The 26,196-nt window shown below is 48.0% G+C and overlaps 2 protein-coding genes across 6 annotated transcripts in view; both read right to left on the bottom strand.

The window, feature by feature from the left end:
* svild (supervillin d) overlaps positions 1 to 21,799 on the bottom strand; it is a 36,235-nt gene extending 14,436 nt beyond the window's left edge. The window contains exons 1-6 of one of the 5 annotated variants that reach the window (XM_077000175.1): positions 21,727 to 21,799; positions 8,820 to 9,303; positions 5,946 to 5,980; positions 3,943 to 4,004; positions 2,765 to 2,886; positions 536 to 674 (exon numbers count right to left, since the gene is read on the bottom strand). In XM_077000175.1, the coding sequence (XP_076856290.1) occupies positions 536 to 674; positions 2,765 to 2,886; positions 3,943 to 4,004; positions 5,946 to 5,980; positions 8,820 to 9,187 (726 nt within the window). In that variant the 5' untranslated portion in view covers positions 9,188 to 9,303; positions 21,727 to 21,799. Of the gene's footprint in view, positions 1 to 535; positions 675 to 2,764; positions 2,887 to 3,942; positions 4,005 to 5,945; positions 5,981 to 8,819; positions 9,304 to 9,620; positions 9,641 to 17,934; positions 18,554 to 21,726 lie in introns of those variants that run through there. The other 4 variants (XM_077000174.1, XM_077000178.1, XM_077000179.1 and 1 more) reach the window with 4 other exon arrangements.
* nmt1b (N-myristoyltransferase 1b) lies at positions 21,301 to 25,971 on the bottom strand. Its single transcript, XM_077000181.1, has 12 exons — positions 25,890 to 25,971; positions 25,698 to 25,803; positions 25,216 to 25,360; positions 24,261 to 24,379; positions 23,822 to 23,913; positions 23,595 to 23,711; positions 23,331 to 23,501; positions 23,000 to 23,108; positions 22,679 to 22,849; positions 22,184 to 22,351; positions 21,907 to 22,044; positions 21,301 to 21,799 (listed from the first exon to the last, which is right to left on the bottom strand). Exons 1-12 carry the CDS (start codon positions 25,925 to 25,927, stop codon positions 21,779 to 21,781), a joined length of 1,395 nt encoding a protein of 464 aa, XP_076856296.1. The 5' UTR covers positions 25,928 to 25,971; the 3' UTR covers positions 21,301 to 21,778.
* Between the last annotated feature and the right edge of the window lie 225 nt (positions 25,972 to 26,196).

The following is a 26,196-nucleotide window of genomic DNA, read 5'->3' as shown; positions in this document are numbered from 1 at the left end:
TCCCCCTACTCCCCACACTTCACTTCCTTCCTTCAGTGAGCCCTAAATTCCCCATCCTGCCCTCAGCTCTAGCCAGAGAGAGAGAGAGAGAGAGAGAGAGAGAGAGGGCTGGCAGTGTTTTATCAGCTGTGTGTCCCCACCACGAGGAGAAAGAGGCCTGTCGGAGCTCGTTGACCCAGAGAGGAGTGAGAGCCAGACGTGGAGGAGGGAGGGGTTGTTCTGGTGGTCTGTTTGGCTGCAGAGACCCATCCAGCTCTAACTGAAGGCTTCTGAGAGCAGGCTGAAAGGCCTTGTGGGACAGCCCTGATGAAAGGGACTTACAATAACACACTCTTCAGCAGCCCCTGTCAATACCACTCACAACACCACTCCCAGCACCACTGACTTGCACAGAAAGGTCACTACTGCAGACATGACCCTCAACGCGCTGCTTGAGTAAGTCTGCCTCGTGGTGAGCAGATCAAGCGCCCGACTGGGACACCAGGAGAGCGTCTGGCCACGGCAGCACAGAGGCCCGTCTGGAGTCTGCAGTCACCTTCTCTACTTCCTCATCTCCACTGTCCGCTTCCTCGCTCGCCATTTCGGAAGGCTTCTCTTCCCTCCGTGTCAGCCCCTGACTCCGGCCCTCTCCGTCTCCCTCCTCTTCCTCGGCCGACGAAGACGACGAGGAAAGACTGTAAAAATAAATGGAGATAAGATTGAAGTCTGATGAGAGGAAAAGAACCCGTCGGGCGTGTTTCCCATGAGACAGGATGGCAGCATGAAGAGAGGCAGACGCCCGAGTCCCAGCGCTCCTGCCTGGTGGCGGGCGGCTGGGCGCACGGCAGACAGGCTGTCGACCGCCACAGAGCAAAGGTTCCACAGACACGTCCGTCTGTGCAAAAGCTTAAACAAAGTAAAAGTGAGTCATGATGGCGTCGGCAGCCAGCAGAACGAAAATGAAAAAGAACAGCAGTCCAGCCACACACACACACACACACGTACATGTACATGCAGGCACACAGACACGCACACACACACAAAGGCCAGCATATCTCATCCGACAAAACCCTGCTATAATTCACAAGATAACACACGCCAGTATGTTGTGATAATGCATACAAACACATAGTACATACGATAAGGGTTCACACACACACCACCAAAGAATAAATGTATGAGGAATGTTTGATTAGCTGTGACAGATGCTGACTTCAGTGTGAAGATATTTTCTTAAATATGCATAACCCAATCATGAAATAAAAAAAAATCCTAATCACATACTGTTAGCTAAAAGTTTCATTTGTAAAGCTCTATAAACACACTAAAATTATGCCTTCATGTTTGAAAGGATTTATCACTGAATCATAAAGACTGGAAGTGGCTAAATTTATGTTTACTTGTTACAGATTTCTTTTAGAGATCCCAAGTTTTACATTTAGTGGTTTAGGGAGTAGGAAAGAATGATAATTTACTTTGACGTTTCTGCATCTGGTGTAAAATGTGACTTGAGACTGCAGAGCAGTAGCAAACAGGCTGGGAGTTTACTGGTCTCTGCAGGGAATCTCCTGGAAGAGTCCAAGGCCACACACTCTTAGAATCTGCCTCGCCCCGGATAATAAGGCCAGTGTGTGTATATGACTGATAACACACACACACACACACACACACACACACACACACACACACACACACACACACACTTCATGGGTTTTAAGACGCAATCCTCTCTGCCCTTCCCATGTTATGACTGTATTATGTGTTTTGCTTTGCTGGATTCTATCATCTCTTTCCAAACAAATACATGTTTAAAACACCCATATGGAAGGTAACAAATGAGAGAAAACATATAGGACTTGTTACTGGAATAACATGCAGCGCACAGATGGCAGTCAGGAGGGTTTGGCAGGGTTAGGGTAGTTTTTCTTTTGGCAGAGAGCTACAGTTGTGTGTGTAGCCAGAGCCACTTAAGTTTAATCCAGCTGTAGTGAGTGTAACATGCGCCCCAGATCCCCAGCGAAGCAGCTGCGGCCATAGAGAGATCGAGACCCAGGTGGGCGGAGCAATGGCCTGCAGGACTGAGACATGGAGCAGAGGCCCCTCCCTCCAGCATGACATGGAGCAGAGGCCCCTCCCTCCAGCATGACATGGAGCAGAGGCCCCTCCCTCCAGCATGACAAGGAGCAGGCCTGCATAAACTCTAAACAACAGCTCCTAATGCTGCTGGCCAGTCAGTGCCAGTTGTGTACGCATGAGTGCACACACACAAGCGCGCACACACAAGCGCGCACACACACACACAAACACATGCATACATGAACACACACATCCACACACTCAAACTCAGACACATGCACATAGAAATACACATATACACACTTACAAGCACACACACTCACACACACCCACACAGACACACAACAGTCAGACAGACCAGGATATAGGCTTGAGGTCATATTTTCATCATCCCATAACAGACATCAGTACACATACAAGCACATGAGTACAACACACTCCTATACAAACATGAACACACACAAAAATCAGCCAGACACAGAAAGACGAATTGTGTCAACAAACGATCCGACAGATACCCATCTAATAGGCATTTTCCATGAAGCTGCCATGCAGTGAGTCATGACTCTCTGCATCCAAACCAGCAGGCCACAATTACTGACCCGTGGATGATTCACCCAGGAAGGATGGGTGGAACCAGCTCCACAAGCTCTCAGCCCAAGTGCAGACAGCTCCATGTCCAAGCACACGACGCCTGACCTGAGCTTACCTGCCCGCAGGTCGCTGCTCCTCGCTGGCGATTGGTTCGCTGTGTTGGTTGGCATGGTGACAAGCTGGTTCTTGACTGGCATCTTCTGAGAGGGTTTTGGAGATTTCAGCAGTCTCTTGCCCCTAGTGGACAGAGAGAGCATGTGAGAGGGAAACAGAGTGGAACTGTGGGGACTTTCCACATTAAAACCAAACGGCCCATTCAGCGTCTCACAATTAGCCATTGAGTCTAAGGCTGTATAAAACCCTAACAGGGCCCTGCTGAGCAAAGCAAGGAAGGAGGACTCCGTAGGGTTCTCCAGGGACAGACCACCGCCTTCCCCCACACACACCCTGGGAAAAAAACGGTGTCTTAGTCTGAATGAGACTGGAGGCAGGGGGTGGGGGTTTAAGGAAGCGTAGAGAGGTCAGTAGGGCTTAGACAGCCAATGATGGTCTAGCTGCTCTATAGGGGCAAGAGACACAGAGAGGGAGAAACTGAGAGGAGAGAGAAAGACAGAGAGATAGAAAGAGAAAGGAAGAAGAGGGCTATGGACAGGAATGAACCGTGCACAATCATGTTTTAACAGATCTCTTACTCCGTGTGTCACGTGAAACAAAAGGATCACTCTCTCTGAAGCTGTTTCAAATTCACAGTGTGGACAAAACACACCGAACCTTGACAAAACAATCCACACAGCTCGCCTGCTTCACGTTTGGGTTTATCCTTTGTGTTATATGTTTTTTTTTCTTTTTTCTGGCATGTGCGGAAGAATGAAACCACCACAACACACTGCAATGGAAGGGGAGTCCCAAAAGCTCAGCACACTTTCGCCAGCCCGGTGGACCTCCCCTCTCCCAACAGCACGGCGCAGAGTAGGCCGAGGTGAACGCACGTCTCCGAGGCATGGTGAGGTCTGAATAGGTTTGTTGTACCTCAGTGACATTCGAGGCTGCTCTGACAAAAGGCCTGTCCTTTGTCTCACATGTCCTCAGAGACACGTGTCCAAGGTCTATGAGTGCTGGAATGCATTCATACGCACGCACCTCGAAGCCGTAACACTTTCCTGTCTTCCGTGCCGGGTTGTTTTGACGAGAGTTTGTTTGTTTTGACAAGCAAATGGGCAGTGGTCAAAAAATGGAAAGCAGTCAGCTGGTCGACAGAGCTGAACAACACTGGCAAACTTCGCCCCCGCTTACCTTAGAAGAAGGCATGTCAACAGACATGCTCGTCTCGGGGCCGCCACCCACTTTGCTGGCTCCTGTCAACACACACAGACACAAAAGCATATTAAATGCCAAACCTGCTTCCTCAGTGTAACTCCAACAACCAGAAGTGGTTTTGGTTTAGTAGCTTTCTGACAGGACAATAACCACGAGTCACACCCGGAACTGTTCTGGTTTATGACCGACGCCTCACAGGCGACCCGGCTCCGTGGAGCCAGGGCTTTAGTGCTCTTGTATCTGTGTGAGCCGGTCAGTGTTTAACTCCCACACTTGTTAGACCCTCTCGGAGGACTCTTTTCCCAGTCAGACTCTGCTGTCGTCTCTCTCACAAAGAACCGTGGAGCAGCAGCGTGTCGCATTCCATATTTATGATTGTGCCTCAATGGCCATTAAATCGCTACCTAAATACTACACTGGGAGGTCTGTGTAAAAAATATCACAGCAGTGCAGTAAATGACAAAGAGACTGAAACCTTACACCCCGGGGCTGTGCCAATGTGTGTACATGAGTGTGCATGTGTGTGTACACATGTATGCGTGTTTTTGTGTTTGTGCAAATGTGTACGCGTGCGTGCGTGTGTGTGTAATGACAGTGTGTGTGAGGAACGCTCTGGTGGAATGAGAGTGGGAGGTGGAGGCAGCTCCGAGGACCAGTCGTGAGAGGTGAGTCTCGTTATCACTCCAGCTGCAGGGGAGGAGGGATTCTGGGTGGGAACGTCAGCTCTCCTCCCCTTAGCAGCGGGATGCTGTTATAACCTCTCGCACTGAGCCTCCAAATCAATTTATGGTTATTATTTCATCTCTTTCTCTCGTTCTCTCTCATTCTGTCTCTTTCCTTCCCTCTCTCTCTCTCTCCTTTCCTCATCTGTTGGGAAAAGGTTTGCGCTGGATTAGCATTCCTGGTCCTGCAGGCGATATTTTCCACCCGTGTGTGCAGAAATCAGGCTGCAGTGGAACAGATGAGCTGCAGGCAGGTCTCCCATGGTTGCTGTGCGAGTGCTCACGCTCCAAAGACACACCCAGACCTGCCAAGAGGGGGGGGTCTGGCCAGAGCGAGAGTGAGTAAGAGAATGAGTAAGAGTTGGACAGATAGAGAGAAAGAGAAATAGAAAATGACAGAGACTGTGAGAAAGAGAGAGGGAGAGAGAGAAAGAGGCTGAGGGGACCGGGTTTGTGTGGGGGGGGGGGGGGGGGGGGGGGGTAATTTCCAGTAGTTTGTGCAGCAGGCATTATGTTAGCATTCTTCACCTCTGACCCCTGTCCTCCAACCCCCGTCCTCTGACCCGCACCTCTCACGTCTGCTCTCCTGTGGTGCGTAACATTATCCACCCATCACTGAACCTGGGTCGGCCGTCATGCTCGACCAGTGTCACATGTCCAGGCCACAGCCATCAGAGCCAGAGCGGATGTGCCCAGCTTGGGGGTAAAGCCAAAACCCAGGGTCTGCTGGCCCATTCATGAGGGGCCTACCGACAAAGCCTTACTTTGAACTGCCTCTGGGGGGGTCAAACACGTCCTTTTCAGAATGAGAATGTTCCTGCTACAAGGACCATATCTGACTCATTTAAGCTGAGCTGATCACAGTAGGGTAAGGCAACGAGACAGAGTCTCTGATGATAACTGGGCAGCTCACCCATGACTGCTTTGATGTGATGAGCAAAACCCATAGGGACACAGCCAAGGTCCTGGACCCAAGTGTGTGTGCATGCATGCGTGTGTTTAGTGTGTTTATGTATTATGTGAGTGAGTGTGCGTGTACGTGTGTGTGCACGGGGATTTGGTTTCACTCTGTCCTGCATCTCACAATTTGTCGGCTGTCTCGGCGGCTGCGTGGCAACACAGGGCCGCTCCTCGTCCCGCTCACTTAATGGGAGAGGAGGCCCGTGGGAGCACAATGGCGGGAGGAGAGACTGGGAAGAAAAGAGCTCCGCGCCTCACAAAGGGCCTTTTGAAGAGCGTGAAAGGAAAGAGGCTTACCCTTCGGCGTCTCCACTTCCTCCGCACCCAGCATGCTGTGAGAGAGAGAGAGAGAGAGAGAGAGAGAGAGAGAGAGAGAGAGAGAGATGGGCAAAGAGTGGTGAGCTAATTCAGAGGCCGCAACAGCGAATTCACCTGGAATTCCCGCCCGCCTTCTCCCCACTAACACACACAGACGTACACGTACACACTGCGCTTATCGGTGTGTGTGTGTGTGTGTGTGTGTGTGTGTGTGTGTGTGTGTGTACACAGGGACCAAGGCCGCTGAACCGCTCCAGTGTGATACATGTTAAAGCATGCTAGAATGTGTCTAGCCGCACACCCCATCAGGTACGTGCAGCAGAGAGGGGTGATCGCCGAACTGCTGCCAAGTTCCATTACGGTGAGACTATCGCCCATCTGTTTGGACTGGGACGGCCAGGACGCTCTCAGAGGGCAAGGGAATATCCCGTAAGACGGACGAGAGGAGGGGAGCAGCTGCGATTGGCTGCATGCACGTGCTCCACATGTACGACAAACGCAGTCTTTGCCGATAAGGCCCAGAAAATGCAGCTGGCCTGGCAGGGGGGTGGGGTATGTAGGGGGCGGAGTCAGGAGGAGGCAGGGGCGGGAGTATGGAGGGGGTGAGGAAATGAGGAGGGCGGGATTTGACAGCGAGGATTTGACAGCGGCAAAACAGCAGGAAGGACGATGTCGTCAGCAGGGAACACACAGTCTGCTCCACCTACGACTACAGAGCTATCAACACACAGGAGCAAACATAACTGGCCACAAAGCATAAAATAAACAGACCAAACATAGCATGGCCATTTCTGTCATCCTGGCTGGCAGACTGGTAATGTGTTTCCCATAGTTAGCTGGTCTGGTGTTATGGGTAAAAAGCCCAAGAAATGGCTTCTGTATTTGAAGGGTGAGAATTAGTGAGATAGGTGGGCCATGTATGTGTGTGTCGTTTTCAACCATTTTCAGGAAAAAAATAATAACCCTGTGGTACCCCATTCTCTGCAGGTTTGCTCCAACACGTGGTATGGAGCTCAGCTCTGTGTCAATACAGCTGTGTTGCCTGCTTTGCTTTTCTAAAATGCAACGCACGAGAAGACCCGAATTCTGCATTATTCTCTGCTATTTGAGCTACTTTTGAATCTCAGCTGCCCTGGCCATAACAGAAAGAACTGAGAGAATGAAGTCCTTTTATTAGGGTTTGTTCAGCTACTTCAGTCCTGAAACACAGGAAGGTGGAGTTACGACATCAGGCTTGCGTTGAGTAAACCCAGAACAGATGGAGAAATATAGACTCACCATCAGCATCTTCAGACTATCACACTCTTTTCATATCTCATATTTCATATGGCATTTCATGCTTATTACAATCAGGATGGTGGTATGAGGCTCAAATCTCCACTCAGCAGTGTTATCATTGCACACGCTTATGAATATGCGTTCTGTGATATATCAGAAACTAGAGTATTTGATCTTCTACTCCACCATAACCAGGGTTGCCAACTCACGCATTGAGAACACACACATCCATTTTACGCTATGTTACGTTACGTCCCCGTCTCCCCCCTCCGCTCAACAACTTGCGTTCGACACCCCCCCCCCCCCCCCCGCACAACAATTTACACTTTACACTCGCCACCTCCTCCAGGTTAAAATCTCACTCCAAGCGAACGTCAAAAGTTTTTGCCTTCGCTGTCCTAATATCTTAAATTTAACTATTTTTAAAACAGTAGAACTATTTTAGCACATAGAACTCAATTCATTTATCCAGAATGAAGTGCACGGGTTTCTTTTCCTTTGTATCAGTTGATTCAAGACAGTCGTCCTGCAACCCTTGATCATTATCTCAGCAAGACAAATTTTACCCCTTACAGTCTCAGTCACTAGCTTTCCTTCTGCCCCCTATTATCCGAACAGGAATTGCATGCTGGGGGAAAACACACAAAGGCTGTAAAGCTGCCTGGAGGGCTGTTCGAAGGCTCAAATGTGAATTTGACTTCTGTGATGGCTGACTGCTCCGAGTATTCAAAGAGCGTCTCCAACTGCCGGGCACATCCCTAACCTAATTCAAATGGTGAGACTCCGGCGAACTGGGCTGCCCTGACACCGGAGCCAGCGGTCTGCCCGCTCAGTCACGACGTATGATGTGAGCTCAGGCCAGATCTGCCCTGCATGGCCAAACAAATGTGTGGCGGCAGGATGGGCAGGTCGCTCCCAGAATAGCAGTGGAGTGCCAAGCGTACAGGCTCTCCGATTACCTTGGTGTGCCCACAGGATCACAGAACGATCATGGCATGCACTTAGCGCACACGAGCCATAAATTTGACACCTCTGTTTTTCAGCCTATACTACACCCACATCACAGAGCTTGAGTCAGTTTAATTAAGTGCGAGGAAATTGGAGAATTATGGGAAAGGAAAAAAAGTGGTGTCGGTGAGCGAATTATGGTGCTTGAAAATATCAATGTACAGGCGGTTCCTTCGCGGTGACGCTGAGCTCAGAAACCATGGCGCCACATGACAAGTGGATGACCGTGCAAATTGCTCCGCTTGTCAAGGAAGAGAGGGGACCCCAAGCGAGAGGAGAAGAGCTTCAGCCCGTCTCTCCTCCACCCCTGCGTGAGAGGAGGATCTGCAAACGTTTGTTTAAAATCAGCATGGTCGCAAGAACCACCATGGTCACATGGTTGAAACTCAGTAATGGCAAAACAAACGGTTCAGGTGTCATAACAACAGAGCACATGTGGCCTGTTTGATCCCCCCCACCAACACCCCCCATAACCCCCACATGACCTGCAGCCGCATTGGCTCAGAAAAGTTGAAAGCAAGCAGGAGGTCGACAGGGGTCGGCACGGAGCGGGACGGCCAAACTCACCAGTGGCGGCGTTTCGGTTCCCCTGCTGCCTGGTCACCCGTGCCTCTGTGGACGAGGGCAGGTGATCGGTCCGTCACGAGGCAGGTCTCCTCTTTGCCGTCGGCTCCGCTCCACGATTCCTTCTCACCGGCCACAGTGCTGGCTTTGGTGGGCCGGCTTCGCGTGAACGAGGTAGCCGTCTCGTCGGACTTCAGCTGGAGGGCCTCTGGGCTGTCCCGCCGCTTCTCTCTCCGGGCGTACTTAGACGAGGGGTCTTCCAGGCTGGCGTAGCGCTCTGCTAGCTCCCGCCGTCTCTCCGCCTTGTAGCGGGCGATGCGCTCCGCCTTGGACTCGGACGCCGAGCCCTGCAGCGCCTCCAGCCCATCCATCACCTCTCAGCCCTTTCAGCACAGATGCAGGAATCACCTCAGCAGAAAACAGCGCTCCCTAAAGTGCCAAATAGCGTGGAATTCCCAGGTTACTTCCTTCCACTCAAATCATTTCACTGTAGAGAGAGGAAAACACCTGGCTTTAGGAGAGGTCACAGTTTGTGCTCTGATTAAGGTAACAGCCATTTCCCTGCTAACTGGACTGAACCATCTACTCTCGCTGTTTGGAAAATAAAACCTTTGTGAAGAGCACACAACTGCGCACAATCATTCTTTTCCAGTTCAGTCCTTCTCAGGACAGAGGTCCCAAGACAGCCTTCCCACTAATCTCAGCCTCTCATATTACCATCATAGCCGAGAGAGACAGAGAGAGAGAGAGAGAGAGACAGAGAGAGAGAGAGAGAGAGAGAGAGAGAGAGAGAGAGACTCTTGCCTTACTATTCTTCTATTAAGCATGAACTGGAAGCAAAAGCACAGTGCAGCATTGCACACGCCCAAGATCCGTCCGCAGTTCCACCGCGAGACATACTCGCTCTTTCACCACCAGCACTTGTGCCTGCACGTCCGCATCCGTCCCCACGCCCGCCGGCCACGAGGCACGCCTGTTCAGCGCACAGAGCGTGTGAGGGCCTGCTGGAGTCTGGAGGGGCTCGGGAGATGGGGGGCAGGCAGAGGGGGTGTGTCATGAGCGGAACGGGGAGGGTTAGCTCGGGCTTGCTGGATTCCTGCTGCACAGAGCACGGGTTAACGGGCCTCATCTGGGAGCCCGCATATAATAGCTCGCCCTCCAGGAGGCCCGGAGAAAGAGTGGGAGTGTGAGAGGAGGAAGAGAAAAGAAAGATGATAGTAAAGCAGGGTGAAAGGGCGAGAAGTCTGTGAGAGTGAAAGGAAGAGAGAGGAGAAAGCTGAAAGGTGTGAGGGGAGTGTAGGAGAAGGGAGCAGGGGAAGAGGAAGTGAGGTAACAGGAAGCAGGGCGGAGCAGAGGTCTGCACCACTGTGCTCGCTGCATGGCACTCAACGCTGGGTCAGCAGAGAGGTCGGGCACGACCACCACAAGTTATGATTTCATGAGCAGAGTGTCATGAGACACCTCCAGTCCTGATAACATGGCATTACACGCATTACCTGTATGGAAAAGGGTATGTTAATGTGGAGTGGTAGGTGGAGCTAAGCGAAGTTCCGCCCCCAGGAACGACATGCAGGAGGCCCAATACGGACCCAAAACACGAGCGGCCATGTGACCTCACAGAGCTGATCCTAGGAGGCCCTCGGTGGTCCTCACAAGTCATGATAGAGCTATGATTAGACACACACATAACTCTAAAACCACCTCAGAGTCTGCTGTGTTCATTCTGCCATTACCTATAAAGGCTACAAAACAGAACAGCTACATGAAAAAAAGGACATGCCTCATTTGGAAATGGATCTTGTTTTTTTCCCGAACAAGGAGAGAAATCGAAGATGTGAGTCATCTGTAAAGCCGCTGGGCATATCAGCAATTTGGCAATCTTTTTTTTTTACATAACAGTGTAATCACTGCAGTGATAGGAAGGGCCTAGGGCGCTTTGAAAAGTTTGCAGTGGCTTGAAAGCTAAACGGAGGAGGAGCTCCGTGATGCGGTGAGCTCCAGTCTCCAGACATAGCGGTTTCATGTAAATACCCTGCCCGTGGGTGCACTGGGCCCCCTGGGTGTCCCTGACCTCTGACCCTTGACCCCGTTTTAGAAAGACAGGAAGCTCTGTCTCAGTGACGGCCAACCGTGTAACATCCTGAGAGTGCACTGTACCCCATTCATATCCTCCCACTTACTGGAATCAGCCTGGTGCTCGTTTGTCCGCTGGAAGCCGCCCCAACGTGTTTCCTGAATGCATTCCCTGCAACGGCTAACAGCTCCAAAGCTCTCTGGCTTTTTGGATTTGTTGCACACGCCGTTATTAGCAGAGCAGGCACATCACATGGCAGCTTGCCAAGTCTCTTCTACTTTTTTTACAGTTGCCTGCATTACGCCCATGGGGGTGTTATGAGTTAGTGCGGTCCATAGTCAGGACAAATACGGTCGGCTCGGGGGTGCCGTTGGACTACCAACAGGACCGGTTTCTGCCTCTAGACAGTGGACATGCACACACACATGCGACGCTTGCTTTCCTCTTGCATCCGGAGGCCACCCAGTGCGATAAGTAGCAGCCAGCCCCTGTAAACTTCGTTTAGTGTGTGTATAAAGGAGGGGAGTTAGCGTGTTGCTGTGGGCTAAACCGCAGTGCTTTATGAGCTTAGCGTCCCGTCAAACAGACGTGCGCTCGTGTCAGAGGTGAAGCATTATTTAAGCATTTGAGGCAGGTCAGCCTCTCCTCTGCAGTTCAGCACTTCTACTGCAGGGAAACCACACTGGGTGGAACTGTTGTTAGCTACACAACAGCTAGCCAAACTACAGCTACACGGAGGACAGCTAGCCAAACTACAGCTACACGGAGGACAGCTAGCCAAACTACAGCTACACGGAGGACAGCTAGCCAAACTACAGCTACACGGAGGACAGCTAGCCAAACTACAGCTACACGGAGGACAACTAGCCAAACTACAGCTACACAGAGGACAACTAGCCAAACTACTGCTAACTGGAGGACAACTAGCTAAAGGACTAGGCAAACTCCAATTACCCAAACTACAACTAGCCAAACTACAAATATGAAACATGCTATTCAAACTACTGTTCGACCAATGACAACTAATAGCAACTGAATGAACTTTTTTGATGTTCATTCATCATTCTCCTTTCATGCAAAGGCCTCAGGTCACAAAAGAGAGCTAGCCAGCACACATTAACCACTTAGGCCTAAATGAGTGCATCAGAGAAAGAGCGAGGGAGGGCTGGTTGGGTAACAGGGTAAGACCCTATCAGCTCAGCTCACTGGCTCCAGTGAATCAGCACAAAGTGAGTCTCTCTGACAGGAGCCCTGCTGCAGAACCGCGTCCTCTCACATCCGACTGCGGCCGCAAGGTGCACACATCTCTCCACAAACATGGCTCCTCCAACCGTGGATGAGCCCTTAAGTCAGGCACAAACACACACCTACTCTGCATTGCATCTCTGACAACATGCTGAACATCTCTACATCACAGTGTGGTTCTGTGTGTTGACAGAAAATCATATTTTACTTTAAAAATCATACTTTACTTAACACGCACAAATTAGGTCTTGACTAACAACCCAGTGCTGGGGTGTCAATTGCCTAAATTAATGTAACCAAATCCGCACCATCATGCAAATCTGTCCCTGTAATAACCTTGTAAACAACCAACCACCACAACCCTGTAAACAAACAACCCCTACAGCCTTGTAAATAACCTCCATAGCCCTGTATACAAACAACCACCATAGCACTATAAACAAGACAAAGCTTCTTTGATTCCATCAGAAATAGCATATAAAAAAACCTGCTGGAGGACCTCTGAAAAATATATTTACAAAATCCAAGTCTGCCATTAATGCAGGAGACCAGAGAAAGAGTGAAAGAGATGAAAATATATCAAGGAAAAGACACACCTCAAATGAAAGTGGAATTACAACTATGTACAGAGAAGAGGAGAGATCCCTGTGAGGTGCCAGAGGGTGAATACCACATAAAGAAATGTATCTGCCTAGAAACACAGAGATCTTAGAGGGAGAGATAGACAATGTGTGTGTGTGTGTGTGTGTGTGTGTGTGTGTGTGTGTGTGTGTATGTATGAGAGAGACACACACACAGAGACAGATAATCTGTGTGTGTGTGTGTGTGTGTGTATGAGAGTGACACACACACAGACAGATAATTTGTGCATGTGTGTGTGTGTGAGAGAGACATATGTCAGCACCCAGCTGGTGTATGGTTGACAGAGGACCTCAGGCGTTTGTGAAGTCTGTCTTCTCTGTCAGTTAAAGGGACTGCCCAAGAGACGCAGTGGTCCATGTAATATGGGCGATGAGAAGAGTGACAGGACGTGGAGAGGGAGAAATTGAGCATTACACACCAGACAGTGCCTAAAAGTACCTCTCTCTCACACACACACACACTCTCTCTCTCTCTCTCTCTCTCTCTCTCTCTCTCTCTCTCTCTCTCTCTCTCTCTCTCTCTCTCTCTCTCTCTCTCTCTCTCTCTCTCTCTCTCTCTCTCACCTGTCGTACATCACACACACCATCTGCTTCACATACAGTCTCAGTTCAGATTCTACAGTACTGGTACATTGGAGCACAACATCCCTTTTTGCATACACAAGTGTGAGTGTGTGTGTCCAACCAGGCAGAGCTAAGGTTCACCACACATCATCAGGGTCTGACGAACCCCACGCTCACTACACCCTACGCTCCACCAGGAATGTGCTCCGAGCAGCAGCACTGTGGTACTTTTAAAACCCCGCCCCCTTCTCCACCCCCTTCACCCCTCTCCTCACCAAACACACGCAGGTGGGTGTTTTCACTGCACTGTTTTTCAAAATGGCTCATTCGAAGTGGAACTTTGGCAAGAAGTGGGTTTGAGAGTCGCAGGTGCTCTGCCTGTGGATGAGTCACGTCTGCCTGTGTGAGCGGCCTGCTCAACTTTTATTGGTCCAGAGAAACTGTAGACAGAGAGGCCTGCACAGGAGACAAGCTGAGTTTAGTTAAGGGAGTTTTAGGGTTTTAGGGGTGTTGTCATGGCAGCTGGAGGGCCACGTGGATCTGTTCTCTGTTCTGAGTTGTGAGCACTGTTCACAGGATCTGAAACAAAACAAACAGCACATACACACTAACATACATACACACTAACGCTCCATAAACACTAACAGCCCCGTTAAGCCTCTCGGCAGGGTACAATGCACAAGCGCTGAGCACTCCCATTCTGAGTGTGGATTACTAATGTGTTTTCAGTTACATCATCTCCCACACTGCAGTGCTGACTTCAGAGAGGAATGCCTCGTTATTTCTGGCTGTGTTATATAGCAGGGCTGTCTCTGCCTCATCTCTCACAGGACAGGCTTTCTGCACGGGACGCAACAGTGGCACATTCAGAGTGTCAGCAGAAAGAGAGGGGAGTGAGAGAAGAGAGAGAGAAAGAGTGAAAAGGAGGGGGAGAGAGACAGAGGGATAAAGAGAGAAATCAGGGGAAGTGTGTTTCTGGATCAGCTTTTCCCTTTGTGCCTGACTTCCTGCTCACTGGTCGCTGACCACACAAGAGGGGCATAGCAATTCACTGGAGAAATTAAAACACAAAACAACGTTTCCTTTCCAATCCTGTTTGGACTACACAAGCATAAATGTGGTCAGAGTCATAAAACCACGAGAACAGGTACCCGCTGGCAGGAGGGGGAACTTAAGACCATTGCAACACCCCATATTTGTTCTTGCGCCAGAGGCCGTAATGAAAGCCTGAATAAACACACCCACGCAGCACAGTGCCCCCCCCCCTCCAAAACCGCCCCGAGATCGGAAGGGCGGGGCAGGCACGGCCCTATCGGCCCACAGGATCGGCCACACGCCGACCAGACACGCCCCCGAGGCAGGACTTGGAAGTTTAAACTTTAAAATGTCCTGGCGAAAACGATCCGGCCATGGCAAGGGGACGGGCGTTTCATGGGGTCTTGTGCAGGCGCTATGACGATCTCTCTGGAGGCAGAGTCCTCTGTTCTTTCCTGTTTTATTTCACCACGCGTGCAGTGCTCAAGCATGCTGCACTACTGTAATGGGAACTGTCAAGCTACCAGAAGAGAGGGAGAGAGATAACGGCCCTAGGTATAACCCTAATCTCAGCCTGTCAGATGCAGCAACACACACACACACACACACACACACAATTCAACTGGAGTAGGTTTGGAGGCGCTCAGGCCTGGCCTGTGTTAAGACAGATCCAGGCATTCCAGTTCATTGGTTTTCAGTGATGGCGATCCCAGCTGACTCTAGGCTGAGACTTAATTTACTCGAGGCGGAAAAATTGAAACTACTTCAAAACAGTCCAGAGAGGAGGGGTGAGAGAGGGCAGGGCGGGGCTCTGTTTGTGGGGATGGGGTGTCCTGAGACCCGACACCATCTGGAAGGTTGAAGTTTAGCTAAGCAAAGTGGGGGGCTGAGGGGGGGGGGGTGTGGTAAGCAAAAAGGAGAGGGGTCTGAGCCAAGAATGTTAAAGACTAACAGGCCTGCAATGGTTAAAAAAAACCCTTCTCAGTAGAGAGAGGGAGAGTGGAACTGAGAAAGTCCAGAACTGGGAACCCCAGCAGCTGGGCTACTGGAGTGATGCACTAGTAAACACTGGCAAGAATTACTGGCTTAACGGATCCTCCATGTCTTTCCACCTACTCATGCTCTGTCAACACAGTGAAGAGCCTGAGTCTCATCAGCACTGCTCTGCTGAGTGTTCCTGCTGTGGAATATCTGTTCCTCCGAGCAGAAGAAGTGGAACTGGAAGATCCCAGAAAGCACACGTGTGCAAGCCGCCCTGTTTATTACGCACTACTTGGGTCAGATTAACGGCAGATGCCTGAAACATCCTGCAGAAAAAGGAAGAGCAACAGCTATGGTAGTGTGATAAAAGCATGGTCAAATTTTAAGGTCACTTGTAGTAGACTTCTCATTTTTGACCCAATGGACTGAAGAAACGGAAGTGTGGGTAACTAACTGTGGGAAATTACTGTACAGCTCTTACCACTGTGCAACAGGAGAGCTCCTCCTGAGATGACTAACCACGCAGATGGGACACCATAGGACGTGGCCGAGTAGCCAAGCAACGACATTAACCGCGTCGCCCTGCTTGCTCCCCGTAAAGCCCCGCTGTATGTACTCCACACCGGGCCTGTAAGTGCTTCAGCATGTCTGGAAAGCGACATTAGGCCGCCATGCCTCCCCTCTTCAGCCGGAGTAAATATTTACAGTTCAGCGTCTCCCAGCCAAGTCACCATTACTGTCACCACGCAGGAACGAGGGGTTGGGACAGGGGTGTGCGTGGGACGGGTGGGCTTGCTTTTCAGGTCAGGTTTACACTCCGCTTCTCGTCTAACATTAACAGAGTGTATTAGTGAACTTTGACCTCACCGACGGTCCCTCGCGACATCTGGGCCTTCAGACCTCAGATTGGGCAGGTTCATGTTTCGTGACCCTCCTTGCAATGAACACCGTGTGCAAACTGGATTTCCCATAAACGAGGTCTTGGAGGCACAGGCATACTGGGAACCCTCTGTAAACATTCCAGAGAGACTGAAGAGGACATGAGGAGCTGTGTGAAGGTGCCGCAGAAGACAGGCTGCCACAATGGATGCCGAAGTGTTCATAAACACAAAGTGCTTCTGAGCAGACTTTCGCCGTGAAAACTGAGTTGTTAGCTTGGTGTAATATTCCTAAGATTGTCAAGCAACCACAACAATTGTGTGTTTGAGGAATTGCTTGGTAACCAGGGTATAGAAGCTTGCCTACAATCTCCCGAAATCTCTCCAATTCCCTCTGTTCAGGGACGCAAGCACCATAGGTAGGCGGCTTTAAAATCCCCTGTCTCTGTTAGCTGAGGATCCCTGTGCTCATCTCCTTGGTAAGACATTCTGTGACAGGCAAAGCCTCACCCAGTTCCACACAACTTAAATGCTTAAATACCTGCCAACAGAGAGTCCTCTGTGTCCCCTCTTCCTTTACATCCGAATAAACAAGGCAGGCAGGAAGACCTAAACAAGCCCAGCACTCCATGACTCTGCTGGGGCTTGTCTGAGCTCCTTCTGCATTTAGAAGAATGTCTAAAAGTCGTTTACAGAGGGGTGTGTATGTGCACACACGAACACACGCGTACGTTTCGAGCTCTATCTGCCGTGCCATCAGCATTCTTTACCTTTGTTGCTGAAACAGGGACGCAATTCAGCTGAATCCTTCCAGTAACATCCAGACTCAGGGTAATAAAAATCAGATCACTGTCAGACCAGACGACATGTCTGCCTCTCATGACAGCCTTTAGCGACTCTGGTTTAATGGAATTTTAAGACCAAACGTCACGAGGCATTTCAGCTTGAAAAGAGGTCGTGCTTCTTTTCAGTAAGCACAGTGGAGGAAGGCCCTGTGGGCCTGAGAGCTCCAGGACACGCGATGCAAATTATCACACACTGGTTTCTCACTCTCTCTCACACACACACACACACACCTGACAGAACACATGCACACACCCAGTTGTAGGGATGCCTTCAGGGAAAAGTTATTAGTCTTAATGAAACATTTGTAATTTTTTTGCAGAGTATTTCCCAAGACGTCTGTCTGAAAAAGGCATTTAATTTCAGCAAGAGCTCAATTCACTAATTCTAATGTCATCATTGGCAATGCGGTCTGACTGTGTGATGTGGTAAAACAATCCTCAACCTCTGCTTCGGTTAGTTTGCACTTGTGATGGGTTTGTTTTCGCAGGTGCCCCTAGAAGCACTTTCCCAGAAGCTCAGTGAACATTGTTTGCTGAGACTTAGAACAGCAGATTTCGTAAAGAACGTTTCTACCCAACTGAAACAATGACAGCGACCATACAACTTTGCCGTTGAGCCTGGTGCTTTAGGAAGGCGTAATCACGGAACAAACTCAGATAAACTGGAGAAGATACATCAACATGTAAATCTTAATGAGCTCAATCTGAAACCAAAAAAAAAAAAAAACAGGGAAACGGGGCGGTCAACCACTGACGTGCAAATCACCAAAAAAATGGTCCGGTGTGAACTTTTTTCTTTTTCAAATGTATCGCGAACAAAAATGACAATTTCAAATCCAGGTTGAATAGACGTACCTGTTTACAATTTATTCCCAAATCTCGCGCAGAGGACCTAGCTCACAAACTCCTGGATGAACCCAACTCTTCAGGTGCGACAGCTCGACGACAGCAGATCACTTGCTGATTACCTCCTCTGAAAAGTACCTGAACTTTAAGCCAAAGTAAAATACCGCACGTGTAAATGGAAAAGTCTTTGTTTTGAGAAGAGCCCGTGGAGTGGTGCTTTTCCTCAGGCAAGACAATCAACCGCAGTGTTGTATGATATAAATGCAGACTCGACAGTTCTGCTCATTGGTAGCTGGCTAAATGAAACAAACTGCCAGACACGCGTATGCACAGCGAGGTCTACTGCAAGCAGAATGAACTAGCTGCATTTCCCAGCCGGATAGTAAAGTGGAGCTGCCGCCCCTCCCCGCACTCCTGCTTGTGTTCCGTGTTCATCGGAAGATTCGCTGCTCAGTGCCGCGTGCAGTTTAAAAACTTGTCACGGATCCAACACGAACTTATCGCAAACTCTCTTTTTTTGCAAGCTCAACACGCCACTTCACCTTTTATATGGTTTTAAAAGACAACGAACTAGTTCCAGTGATCGACCACACATTAATTAAAACAGCTGTTGACATACGCAGTGAGCACCGGTTTACATTTAAATGTATAATTTTCACTTCCTGGTTTTTTTTGCTAGTTATTTTTTTCCTTCTAGACTGTAGCCATATAAACACGAATGCGTTCCCTCATATACCCTAAACCCAATGCGCCTTGTCTAAACCCTTACAGTGTAAGCAAACCATTAGTATTAGTCCACCATCTGCTGTTATTTGTGAGGTATTACACATGTAAACTACTTGCCGTGAAACTACAGGTTCACCACAATTAACGTGTACTCCTAGCTCCTATGAAAACTTATAATTAAAAGAGAGAATGAACAATCAGTTGGGAGCAGAATGTTACGGAGTTCCAATTAAATTACGAAACCAGAGGTGTCAATTCCAGGTTCAGAAAGTAAAAGTCCTCACCAGGATTTTGCTCAAGCTTGCTGGATTTTCTAATTAGTGCAATCTAGGTAAAAATTAGTGGAATCAACACAATCCAGGAAGCCTGAGCAAAATCCTGGTGAGGACTTTTACATTCTGAACCTGGAATTGACAGCTCTGTAACAAAACAAGCTGTACTGTTTGCGCATCATTACAGTGACTGTTCATCTGATGACGTTGAACTGTTGTCTGGAAATTGCAGCGAATTGTAATTTCATAATGATTTCCTCTTTTCCCCGTTCTTTGAAACCACTGCTTACAATATGAACAAAGCTATTATTCCCAGCTATTATTAGGACAGCTGGCCAGTACAATAACATGAGGAAGATGTGGGATAGTCATCATTACAAATACCATATGGACAGAATGGAAAATGGCAAGCAAACTGTTCATTATTTATAGATACTATGTTGAGGACGAGAGGTATATTTCTAGTCAAACCAGAGCTTTGTAAGATGTGTAACCAGTGTTGCCATAGTTACTTTGAAACAGTAATCCGACTACTGACTACTGACTACTTCTTTAAAAAGTAACTCAGTTAAGTTACTGACTACTTGCTTTTAAAAGTAACTAAGTTTGATTACTTTTAGTTACTTTCAGCAGAGGCTGATAACATGAAAATGACTACCAGTTCTGCCAATACTCACTTTATTGACATGTATTTTAACCGGAACATCAAAAATGACACTGGCATTTGTAAACTTTTTCTTGAAATAGGCTTAGGCCTACATGTTTTTTAAATAAATAAATAAGACAGTCTTTCTGTTCAACTCCGCCCACTTACAGGGTTGCCATCTCTCACGCATTGAGACACACGCATTTGACTGTCTTCACACGCTTACACGCCACACTTCCGATATCTCACGCCGAAAAAAAATCTAGTTTATTTACCTCTGATCCACATCTATGATTCAATGAGTTACTAGTTCGATCTGGCGCCAACCACCGGCGATCGATCGATCGCGATATAATACTGAATTTAGTCAATTTTACACCCCGCCCGGTAACAATTTACGTTCGCCGCCAAGCCCCGGTTTTTTTTTCAGGTTTGACGTTGTGTTTTTGAAAGTAGACAGCACTCTGTTGCCAGCACAGAGTGTACAACGGACCTTAATGTTGTCTTCCTTAGCCGAAATAAAATCAAAATAATGCCTGTATTTCCAGCTGCTAAAGGCGAACCTCTCCTTCCATCTGACTTTGGCGCCGCAGAGCAGAGATGACGTAACCGCGTAAGAAACGTGTAGCCAAAAAATAAGAATGAATAAATATAACCTACGTTCCCCCGAAATGCAGAAATAGTAACGCACGATGTTTTAGATAAGTAACTTTAATCTGACTACTAGTTTTTAAATAGTAGTTGCGTTAGACTACTCGTTACTGAAAAAAGTAGTCCGACTACAGTAACGCGTTACTAAGTAACACGTTACCGGCATCACTGTGTGTAACAAATGACTGAAATTTATACTTGTGGTCCCTCTGGCAGTCAAACCAATGGTGGATAATAAAGCACCTAGAACATACCTTCACTGCCACTTGAAGATGAAAAAAAATTCAGGTAAGCAAGGGAAATGAAACACAGCCAATTCCCCCCCACCTGGAAAAACCTGTGCTTCAGGTGGAGCAGGAGCATCTGATGGAGCTCGAGAGAGACAACAGGCAGCTGGTCTCAAAGATCGCCCACACAATGGCCAAAGGAGGTCTGGACAACTGGAATAAGTACCAGCCCAAACCCAGGTCACTCAGTCCATTCTCTAAACGCAGAGTTCACACTGAATAAAATACATTCATGACTGGATTGGACATAACAGATTCAACTCTTCTGGGTACTATAAGGGCTCCATTGTTGTAGTATATTACTAGCCACAACCAGTCTTCAGTATAGTTGCTTAATTGCATGAAATTTATATCTTGGGACTCACTTATTTTCATATCTGTATAAAGTTAAATGCAAACTAGTAGTGGTTTTTCACCTAAATCAATTGAATTTAGTTTGTGCAGCATGAACAAAGATCTCCGCAACAGAGAAATGGTGAAAATTGCCCTGGAATACCAGGCCATCCTCAAGAAGATTTATATGACCAAGTCAGTGTATGATCATAAGAAGTGGCTGAATTATTTCAAAGTAAGCCCTTTACTTTTGTACTGTCGAAGAGTCAAGTGGATCTTCATGAATGTCATTCAGGTCCGATCAAAGCAGAACCCAGGATGTTGGCATATACATACAGAGAGAGGCAACAGTTTATGTGGCATGATATTAATGTGGAATTATATGTGTATCTACTTGAAAGCGACTGAGACAAAGAATTGCTTAATAATGAGTAATTGCTGCCAATAATACCCCGATGGCAAAATTAAAATTGGTCTTCTTTATTCATTTTCATATGATCATAGGTTACAAGAGAATATATGTCTCGACATACAAAGTACCCTCAACACCCACAACTAGTGAAGACGGTGAGAGTCGTTTTCTATTTAGTTTCTCCTTGCCTCACATTAAAATGTAGTAGTTACATAGAAGGTTACGATAAATCAATCACTCACAGTGTATTTTAAAAGGTTAAACAGATGAACTAATATATGCCTTTTGATTGAACCCAGGTGCAGCCACTAAATTTCCTTCACTGAATTACATCACATCAAAACCATAATGCTTTACAATATATAATACATTCAGACCATGGAATGTTGATTGTTTTGCCTGGGGGGGGGGGGGGGGGGGGGGGGATTGAGTGGTTTGCGTGCATTTGAATATCAATCCAGCTGATCGACATACATGTTTGGAAGAGCAGTGGCGACTTCTCTGATGTGTCGCAGGTGGGTCCCTCTCACTTCAGCACCATGCCAACCTGTAGCAGAGAAACATTTTCATTTGGGCTCCCTAAATTTCCGTCCTACCTTGTGGGTACAAAGCACATGGGAAGTCGAGCTACCGTGCACGTAGCAGTTTGGTCACCTTGTCTGCAGTGATGCTGGGGCACCTCCAGTTGTAAAGATAGTAGTGCACATGGCTGTCCCCTTCTGTGAACCTCAGAGGCTCCAGGAACGCCTCGTTCCCCATGACATCCAGAGCAATGAACACATCGAATCCTCTCTGAGAAGGAGGGAGAGGTGGTACGGTTGATGGTGTGCTCTCATTTCTTTTTTAGATAAACTCTTGACCTTATGCTCCCATGTGGAAGAGGTATTTTATTTATTTTTTTAATCACATGCACTGCCATTTGCAGACTCACGGCTTTAGATATGACGAGGACATCCTCCATCAGCTGCTGCACCGGGGTGGCCGTGGCAACCGTGTACAGGGCGTATGCTGCCTTAAGGCTTCGATGCACGAGATGATTCAGCACAGTGGAGGACATGGTGTAGAAACTCACCACATCGGTTATGACGCCATCTGGTCCCTGCGACAACAGGAGAAATATGAAGCAGATGTCGATGAGAGGCGGGATTAATGCTGCGGAGGGAGGGTGGAGGGAGGATGGAGGGTCTCCCACAGTTATGCTTAGTCGTCCGTGCTGTAATGGGATGTGGTTTAACGCTGTGTGTGTGTGTGTGTGTGTGTGTGTGTATAAAACACCTGAGGAGCTTTGACATCTTGTTTCTGACACAAATTTGACCCAAAAAGTGAGAGTGAGAGTTCTCAGAGAAGTGAGAAAGGAAGTGAAATACGCCTTTGTGTTAAAACATTTATATTTTTTTGGTCACTTTTGTGACATAAGTGAACTGACCTCTACCACGTAGGTGTCAATGACTCCATCCTGGGGCAAGAGCCAGTGTTGAACCTCCTCCTGGTTCAGGATGGGGAACAGGTGGAACCCTCTGAGATACTCACTCAACAGAGTCTGCACTCTGGGGACATCATCCTGGGCCATGAGACGCAGGCCGCCTGTTTTCGTCATCTGTCAAAAGGAAACAGGATGATGTCATGAACTAACAGGAACTTGTCATAAGGTGTTGATAAAGAAAAGGGAGGAAACCCAGAGTGATTACAATGTTTCTCGAAAAATAGTTACACAGACTGGCCAGAAGAGGGCGACATATTTACTGACCGTTGGCAGCCGATTCAGCTTGAGTGCACGTTGCAGGGTCATGTTTCGGCTCAGCGAGGAGAAATTCAGCTCAATAAGCTTGCGTGGGTTCAGGGATCGGTGCCAGTACCTGTTACCACCCAGACAGAGATAAACAGAGAGAGAGAGAGAGAGAGAGAGAGAGAGAGAGAGGGAGAGAGAGAGAGAGAGAGAGAGAGAGGCGACAGTCAGTTTAGCTTGAATGGAGCTCTGAATAATTAAGTCTACAAGGCCCTATCATATCAAGCCAACCCTACAAAGCTGTGGGTGTGTTGGGCTGTAAACTGGGGGGTGGTTTACATTCTGAATATACCTGCTGTTCGCTACAGGGGTGGGCAGCATGGCGCTTGTGCCATAGACGGCCTGCGTCAGACCATGGCGCTGGACCCGCCGGGCCATCTCGCGGATGAGGACAGGTGCCATTCGCTTGGAGCGAAGCTTCTTATGGACACATAGGAAGTTCACCTCCACCATCTTCCTCTCGCTGCCGTGTTGTGGAAAAAGAAAACGCTGTCCGCATTACTCGAGTCTACCGACTCTAGCCAGTGCAGTCACCAAGGATGACGACGGTACTTACACGCTGTATATCTGCACGGTGATGGGGACAGCACTGATGAAACCCACAAGCTTCCGGTTGGAGCTGACGCGCACACCACAGTGCCACTCAGACTGCCAGCCCGGTGGGCACAGGGCCCTGGAACGAGAAACAAAGCAACAGAAATCAGGTGTGGGGACGAGATGATAAAAGGAGGATATGGAACCACTCTGATCTTGTAACACTGACACCACACTGGCATCACTCACCATAGCAGGAACTGGGGCGAGTAGTGGAAACGTAGCGTGTTGTCATCCTCTTCCGTGTAATTTTCATTCAGCAACGTACACAGCTCCCCCAGCTAGTCACACAGACACAGGAGAGTAAAGACCCTCCCATAAAATGTGCAACAGAAACTGTGGATTCAAATGGCTGCACCCCATTTATAGCTATGATCTATTACAATATTTTTGGACCTTAGTGGGGGTCAGTGCTCAATATAGCAAGCTGTAGTTAAGAAAGTAGTAGTGGTAGGTCTATAGCTGACCTCTTTGCTAATAGTGGAAGGTTTATAGCTTACCTGTTCTGTAGAAGTTGAAGGTCTACAGGTTACATGTTCTGTAATACTCGACGGTCTATAACCTGTTCTGTTGCACTCTAGGGTTTACAGCTTACCTGTTCTGTAGAAGTTTGAGGTCTATAGCTCACCTGCTCTGTGTTTCCTAAGTCCAGCGTGTCCCAGCAGAATCCTTGTGGGAGGGAATAACACTCCTCTCGAATGCTCTGCTTCTCGTCCTGTATGGGTCCATGGGACGTCACCTCCTCATCTTAAAAGAAGGAAGAAAATTTGGCAAAGCTTTCATGACACAGTTATGGCTTGATTAACTATTCAGGCTAAATACACATAGACTGTATAGACCACATAAGCTGTAATCTATGGCCTCCTAGTACAGGAGCCCTCACATAGAAAATAAAAATCCTCCAAAGAAGTATGAATAACCATTTTTGACATTTACTTCACCCCTGTTCACGCCATCTTGTGAGATGTGTCATAAAATATCAAGTTGGTTTACTATTAGGTTCAACTTTAGACCTAGCAACATTTATTAAATGGCGGAACCTCTTAGGAAATTAGGAAAAGAGTGTAGGCAGCCAACTTAAAACCGCAACAAGAGAAACAAGCATGAACTAATGAGATAAAGCATTAAACATCTCAATTAACCATGTAGTCACTTTTTGCACTCATGGGCATCCATTTCAAATTAACATCTACTTCAGATTAAACTCCAGTTCAGATTGCCTATGTTATTTATTTATTTGTTTGTTTTTGTGTTGTTCAGAATTAGTGTAAACAGACTGTTTTATTGCTTCATGCTGGCATATTCGTTATGCTGACATTCTTTTTATACTGTGCATATGAAATTATTTTAAGGGGCCACAAATGTTTCACAGCCTAGGGCCAGAAATGTGCACAATGTTAATGAGAACTGTGCATTTCAGTGATCACAATTTGGCAAATGTTTAAATGTCAGGAAACGAGTGTATCATCATGTCTAAAGAGTATTTCATGCCATCCTGGGACTGCTGTGAACACTGCTGTGACATTTAACGCACAAAGCTTTCACACTGGACCACTTCTACCACACTGTCATTAGGTCAGTACCAAACTTGGGGACGGGCTGGGTGTTCCAGAAGCGGAAGTTGTGTCGGCGGGCGTCCTGCAGGTTTTTGGGCGGGCCCTGGCCCAGAGAGAAGAGGTGCAGGGCTCTCTGGATCTCCTGCTGCTTCTCTTCAGGCAGAGAGTCCAGCTAGGGAATAGGCAGAGGGAGCAGGGGGCAGGAAGCAAGGGATCAAGGTAATCAGTAAAGAAAAAATCAAAATCAGTAAAGAAAAAAACAGATCAGCACCATGGATGCTAAATATATTTGCAGCTTATATCTGAAATATCAGAAAAAAAATCAATATATTAAAAAACTCAATATACTATAACCATCGGATGAGGTTAGTTAAGGTAACACCAAATGTGCAGCAGCCAAGTGTACAGTATGATAACCCAGTGACTGATAAACACAGCATGTACAGACAATACGTACTGCACATCCTACCATAATGTCAGCCCGGTAACACACAAACAAAAGCACGCACCATTTCGAAGAGGTCTCTTGGTCCCTCTTTTGCCTGTGCTTGGCTTTTGGTCTTCTTGGGGCTCTTTGTCTTTTTCCCAGCCTTTTTGCCCTCAGAATTCTTCTCACTGAAGGAGAGACACAAGACACTGGTTCAAGCCACAAAACACTAGGGATGGGTACAGCGGTGAGATATCAGAGAAGAAACACTTACGGGCTTGTAGGCCCCGCCATTTCTGTGTTTTCGGGCATTGGAGCACTTGCTCTGTGGCCTCCTTGCTGTGACTGTTGCTGTATGTGTGGGTGGAGGTGGACCTTATCTCACGCTCCAGCAGGGGTGGAGGTGGGGCCGCCCACAGCTCCCACATATTCCTGCCCTGCCCTCCAGATATACTGTTCAGCCACAAATTTAACGTTGGACCTTGAGGTTCCATTCTTTAAGTCACAATAAATAAATGAACACATACCAGCTCATGAAAATCTGCCATAAATACCTGGCACACGGACACTGCAGTAATAAT

The sequence above is a fragment of the Brachyhypopomus gauderio genome, chromosome 3 (assembly GCF_052324685.1).
Source record: "Brachyhypopomus gauderio isolate BG-103 chromosome 3, BGAUD_0.2, whole genome shotgun sequence".
In the NCBI taxonomy this organism is placed as follows: Eukaryota; Metazoa; Chordata; class Actinopteri; order Gymnotiformes; family Hypopomidae; genus Brachyhypopomus; species Brachyhypopomus gauderio.
This window is presented reverse-complemented; position numbering and strand designations above follow the sequence as displayed.

Coding starts and splice junctions, on each gene's coding strand:
- nmt1b (XM_077000181.1), bottom strand. CDS start 25,927: ATGCCCGAAAACACAGAAATGGCGGGGCCTACAAGCCC. Junction 24,380..25,215: donor CCAGCCCGTCCCCAAGTTTG/GTACTGACCTAA, acceptor CCTTCTTTTAAG/ATGAGGAGGTGACGTCCCAT. Junction 23,109..23,330: donor ACCCCTGTAGCGAACAGCAG/GTATATTCAGAA, acceptor GGGTGGTAACAG/GTACTGGCACCGATCCCTGA.